This window comes from Pogoniulus pusillus, chromosome 39, assembly GCF_015220805.1.
Source record: "Pogoniulus pusillus isolate bPogPus1 chromosome 39, bPogPus1.pri, whole genome shotgun sequence".
In the NCBI taxonomy this organism is placed as follows: Eukaryota; Metazoa; Chordata; class Aves; order Piciformes; family Lybiidae; genus Pogoniulus; species Pogoniulus pusillus.
Genome location: NC_087302.1, coordinates 7049221 through 7055444, shown reverse-complemented (window position 1 = coordinate 7055444; position 6224 = coordinate 7049221). Strand labels below are relative to the sequence as shown.

The 6224-nt window shown below is 51.9% G+C and overlaps 1 protein-coding gene across 1 annotated transcript in view; it reads left to right on the top strand.

Annotated features, from left to right (window-relative positions):
• Positions 1-4125: 4125 nt before the first annotated feature.
• SYT6 (synaptotagmin 6) overlaps positions 4126-6224 on the top strand; it is a 36818-nt gene continuing 34719 nt past the window's right edge. The window contains exon 1 of the mRNA XM_064173632.1: positions 4126-4737. Within this exon, the coding sequence (XP_064029702.1) occupies positions 4584-4737 (154 nt within the window). The 5' untranslated portion in view covers positions 4126-4583. The remainder of the gene's footprint in view (positions 4738-6224) is intronic.

Genomic DNA, 6224 nt, shown 5'->3' with positions numbered 1-6224 from the left:
CTTCACGGCTTGGAGTTCTCTTGCAGTGCAGGCTTCAGGCGGTCACTTCGGGCTGCAAATTCAGGAGCGTTTTCCCTTCCTTCTCCCCCGTGCTGCCAGGGTATTGAAGGAGAGCCGGAGCTGAGTAACTGCTCCCCGGAAAGCAGGACGTGAGCAGCCGCTGTGCAGCCGGGGGAGGCTGGGCACACACGAGTGGGGCACAGCGTTTCTGTCGTGCTTCTCTTGTGGCTTTGTGCAATAGGTGGAGCCTCGGCGAGGTTTATTGCTGAGCGTATGAGGGAGCAGGGTCCTGGAGACCTTTGCACTGGCAAATGCTCCTGCTCGAGATGAGCAGAGGAGAGATTGGTGCTTTTAGTGCAAAACAATGTACATCATCATTGCTCTCCGGGGAAAACAGAGCCCTGCCTAACCTCTCCGTCGTGGGAGGTGCTTCTCTTTTTGCTGCCCTGTTACCAGGAGAGAGGCAAAGCTCTGGCTGCTCCGATGCTCCCTGGGGCAGAGGCAGGAGCCTGCTGCTGGCTGGAAGCTCTGGACTGCATGGTCTGGATCAGCTTTGACACTTAGTGCTGAGCTGGTTTAGATCTTTTTTTTTCCCCCCTGAAGTTAGTCTGAGCTCAGTTCTTGCTGCTAGTGTTGGACTGAAGCTAATTCCTAAAGCTCTGTCTCTGTCATGACAAACAGGATAAGCTCTCTGTGCACACAGGGGCGAGGATGCTGGCGGCTCGCTGCTTGCACACTGCCTGCCCCCACAGCAGGGCTGCATCTCCAAGGGTCTGCGAAGGTGCAGGGGGGGTGGTGCATGTCACATTGGCACACAGATGGCACGCTGACGTTGCCAAAGGATCCAGAGCAGTGCCTCTTTTCCTGGCAAGAAGCTCTGGATAATTTTTGAGCTGTTTCCAATTATCATATTAACAGGGAGAATAAACAATATCTTGCTATTAATTAGAACTGACATCAATAAATGCTGCTGCTCCCTCTCCAGATTTGGTGATTATGTAAGGAAAAAAAAAAAAGAAATGAAGTTAATCACCTTCAAATAGATCTGAATCCAAATTAAATAAGCAGCATGTTGTGTCTCAGCTGGACAAACACATTTGTGATGCCACCTCAGCAGAGCACATTGCTGTAGGTGTGACCTGATGCGCTGAACAGAAAGCAAATGTGTGCACGGAGTTAAGCTGTGTTTGGCCTCCAGACATAAACAGCTCACAGTTAGGTACATATTGAACATGCTCTCATTAATCCAGCTGCAGTGTGCTACAAAGCTGCCCAGCTCCTCAGACCTTTGTGCTAATAAATAGTCCTTGGGGCTCTTCTTCTGCTGAAGGGAAAATTGCCATCCTTGCTCGCTCTGCTCACTCTCTGGTGAGGAATTTTACTGCTTCCAGCCTGGCTTTCTGAGCAGCACATTCAGCCAGTACCTGCTGCCAACTATGACCAATATTTGCCCTTGTTTTATGGGCTTGTCTGAAGGGTTTATTTCAACAGTAACTCAAGATCTCCATCATTGCACATATTGCATTTCTCTGTGCAGTCCAGGCTGGTCAAGCCATTTCCTCCCTAGCATTTATTCAGGTCTCAGCCCTTCTGGACTAGCTCCAGAAGCAGCCTTTTCAACTGAGCTGTGAGTTCTGCCTCTGGACAGGGAGAAGATAAATGTGAGAGGAAGACAAGCCATGCTTCCCTAAATGCCATGTGAATGCAGCTGCAGGGCAGAGCTGCCAGACACGGAAAGTCCAAAATGCCAGGGTGGATGTGGGCAAGACAAAGCTGCTGGATCCCTTCAGAGCTCATCAGCTCTGCCTGGGTCCCTGGCAGCATGCTGGGGACACTTATTCATACTGGAGGGTGGAAATACAGATTAGGGGAGAAATTTGCCCACCAAACACAAATTCAGTCTGGGGAAGGGTGCAAAATGGTGCTCTCTAGCCTGGAATGCTCTGATATGTAAAGGAAGGTGAATAATTGACCCTGGGCGACTTCAAATTTAAAAGTAAAAAGTTCTTGGTATTACCTTGGAAATAAAATCAGCTTTTGGCCAAATAATTGAATCTTGTTATTGATTTCTCTATTGCAAGCTCTCAATTGGCCATTAACCTTTTTCAAAGGCTTTGATTTGGTTCTTTTTTCTTTTCTTGTCAGTTGAAATCTCTTTAATTCAAATTTCAAATGCAATATTTGATTGATGTATTGCAAGAATCCCTCTCTGGGTGTCAATTTTGGTGTCTCTGGCAAAAGATGTGGCTGTGCTGGGGGGACATGATGATGGCACTGTTAGCTGGTACCTCACTTGCATCCCCTTGGGTCTCACTGTGCTTTGGTTTTGGGAGTCTGGGCTGCAGGTGCCCTGAGGAGGCAAGGCAAGGAGGAGCAGAGCAAAGGTGCTGTCCCCTCACCAGGTCTTGCTTAGCTCCTTTCTTGCCTAGCTGTCAGCACCATCAGCATTAGATGACCTTAAAGGTCCCTTCCAACCCCGACTCTGTGATGAACATAATGCAAACTCTGCCTGAGCTCGAGCACCTGGCACGTTGCTGGTTTAGCTGCCAGTCTTGCAAAGTCTGTAACCTCTGCTCAGAGAACACAGACCTGTGCCAGTTGTGGTGCTGCCAGCATGCAGCTGGTGGTGTTGGTGTTTGCTTGCATCTGGTAAACACTTGCAGAAATGCTTCCTAAGTGACAGGACCAATGGAAAGGTTTCAAGCTGTGCCAGAGGAGGCTCAGGCTGGATGTTGGGAAATACTTCTTCAGTGAAAGGGTTATCAAACCTTGGAATGGTCTGCCCAGGGCAGTGGTGAAGTCGCCATCCTTGGAGGCATTCAAGCAGTGCGTGGCCCTTGCTCTCAGGGACGTGGTTTGATGTTGACCCTTCAGTGCTGTGTCAAGGGTTGGGCTGGATGGTCTTTGAGGTCTCTTCCAACCAAACATACTCTGTGAGTCTAACCCACAGGTATGCTTCAAGCTGCTTGCAGCAGCAGATTACACAACACTGACCAGGAGGTGGTAGCGTCTAATTAAAAGTGTCTTTTTGTGATCAGTTACAGGAGGTTGCTCTGCTAATAAGAGGATTTCACTTATGTTGTCTTGGCAACAGAAGTTTTAGGAAGGAGAAGTGCAAGGTAAGTTGCCCTTGCCAGGCAGAGGTTGCCATGCTGGATGAAGCACTGTGGCAGAAGCCTGTGCTCAGATGGTGATAGTGAGGACTGATGTGACCAACAGAGTCCTGTTTGGAGCTGCCATGGGGTGTTGGAGCATTTTATCCAGCCAGTGAGGGGCTGGCAGCTCAGGGCTGCAGTGGGGTGCAAGGGCACCTTGGTCACACTGACCTGTGTGGGATGCTGTGGGGCAGTGCTGGAGCAATAGCAATTCCTGCTGCTCATCCTCAGGCTGGTCTAGGACAGTGAAAACCAGCAGGGATCAGGCAGGAGGAGGCAACGTGAGAGGCTCTCAGGGAGTTTCCATCCTGGGAGCTGCTGGGAGGTTTGCTGCCTTGCAGGAGCCTGCGTGGCAGAGCTGGGGGGCTGTTGGGGGACACGCTCCAGGAGAGCCTGGCGCTGCCTTGGGTGCTTGTGTGGCTCCTGGGACTCGCAGGCTGTGATAGCTGCGAGTGCTTCAGCAGGCAATTAACAGACTGAGTAAACACAGCGGCGTGAATCTAAACACCCTCTGTGGAGATGTGGGGCTGAGGGACCTGTGGAGCTTTAGCTCTGGCTCATTATATCTGCACTGGCTTCTCTGCTCCAGAAACTGCAGCGATCATCCTGCTGCACACACAATTTCCATTGCCTGCCACACAACTGCTTCTTTTCCCGGGTCTGTTAGAGGTATTCTCTGTTCCAAGGTGCAGCTCTGTCATGTGGTGCAACTTGCCTGCCACGTTTCAGCAGGAATAAAAACAACCTCACGCCGCAGAAATTAAACATACTGCTAATCAAAGGCTGCAGTGATGGAAGACAATGGCAGAGTCTGGTGCCACCTGCAGCCTGTTGTGTCAGGACCAGCACAGGCGAATCAGTAAGACCTGCTGCTTTTCTGCTGCTGCCTTTGGCAGGCTCAAGCAGTTTGTGCAGTGCTGGTGAGAGCGTTCCCGGCTCTTGCCTTGAGGTCTCCTCGGCCGCAGGCTTCGTGAAGCCTTCGCTCGTTCTGCAGAACCACTCTGGGGCTGGGATTTGAAACTGCACCTGGAGAACGGAGAAAGGGCAGCGATGAAAGGGTTAAAAAGAATTATCTGGGCTGCAGCTTTGGCGACGTTGCCTGGAGGGCACGAAACTGAATTTGGTAGGAGGATCTTTGTCTGGAACACGCCTTGGCAGTGCCCAGATCTCTGATCTAAGAGGCAACAAGGCACCGGCAGCGCTGGCAGGACTGCACTGAGCTGTGGCTGACCTGCGGCTCCTGGCTCTGGATGCTGGGGAGGGTTTGTGAAGCTGGAGCATTGCCTGGCTCAGGGTGTCCCTCAGGGTGCTGCCACGCCAGAGGGTGGCACTTGTGTGAGTCTATGTGACTAAAACCAACCCAAGCCTCTTTTCCTAGCCGGACTTTCCTAGAGAGCAGAGGGGGCTAGCAGAGGATGCGTGTGGGAGATGAGTGGTGCCAAGGATGACAGCCGCTGTCAGAGGGCAGTGCACATTGTCACCGAGCTCTGCCGGAAGAAAAGCCTGCCCGGCTTGGACCTGGACACTTGCAGGGAGTTCCTCCTGCTGCCTTCTGACCAGAGCCTGATTATCTCCGAGCCAGGTACAGTACTCTGGTCCTGCCTGCTCCAGCGATGCCTGCATGGCCGCAGCTGGAGGCAGGCAGGAGGACTCCTCACGGGGAGGGAAGCGTTTGCAAGCCCCGTGCCAGGCTCGGGGGCTGCTCTGGGCTCACCTCGCTGCCTGCTGGGTTTCCTCTGCCCGAATTCTCCTGTAAAGTTTCGGGTGCAAGTCCTGCCTCACCCGTTGGTGTGAAACGGTGTAGCCTGACGCGGAGGGCTGCAGGGAGGGGACAGGCAGGGTGCTGTGTGCTGGTGAGGAGGTGGTTCAGCAGATAAAGTTACTCTGAAAGTTCCTAATGTTGTTAAAAACAAAGACTCCTGTCCTCTAGAAAGCAAAAAAGCAGTAAAAAGCCTGTTTAAAGTGACTGAGATGACAGGGACTGGTTGCTGCTACCCCAGTCTGAGAGAAGGAGGCATTTCCATGGATTTTTGTTCAGCAGTAAATCATCCTGGTGCACTCTCAAGTTTTTGTTGTACTTCACCTAAGAACTGCTTGGAGTTCTTCCTCATCAGCTTGTAGAGCCAGGTAGCCCTGGTGTGCCCACAACGCACTGAGAACAAGCTCCAAGAGCGAAGAGGCAAAGCTCTTAAGCTTCTGTACACTTCTGCTCACAGCTCCTTCCATCAGGGCTGTCTTCTGCTGTCACTTCCGAAGCCATTGGCAGGGGAGCTTACATCCCAGGCTCACACACTGAGCAGCAACCCCCAACCCCCACTCTTTTTAGCACATGCTGTGAGGTTGTGTATCAGAGTATTTGCACAGTGCTTCCCTTGAGCTTTCTGCGGGCAGTGACCCAGCCTCATCTCGCAGTGCTCTCAGAAACTTTTCTTCCCCCCTTCTAAGGACGCCTGTGTACAGCTCCTGTGCAGCAGTTTTCCTCAATCCTGCCCAAGGCTTTCTGTTCATCCTGCTTCAATTTCTCCTGCCTCTCTCTGCCAGCATCTCACACTGGGGTGTGACTGGCACCCAGGGCGCACTGGCAGCTCTCTGCTTTCCCTGGGCTTCTGCCATCCCTTTGCTTGCAGCAGTGCTTCCATCACTGCATGGCCAGCGTGTCCAGCCTGACACCTTCCTTCCACATGCCACACTGCCTGTACCTTGTCATCTTAAAATTGGCTTTGCTTGATACATGCTTGCTCTGAAGGCCTCTTGCTACTGCTGGTACCGTGCTTGCACCGTGCAGCCAGCACAGTTGTTTTCTCTGTTTCAAAATAACTCACTGAGTTGCTTCACAGGTTTTTTGCCTTGGCACCAAAATGAACATTTTCCTGTTTCTGTGCAGCAGAGACACCTGCCCTGTCTGCCCTGAGATGACAAAGTGGCATTTGTTTGTGCAGCTTGTTCAGAACCTCATTTTCAGGTCACGATGGCATCATCGCGTGCCTTTAGCATCTCAAATGTTTGTCTGCCCTGGGCCCTGGTTTTGAGTGTCAGCCTCTACCCCAGCACCCAGGGCAAGTCGTGCTG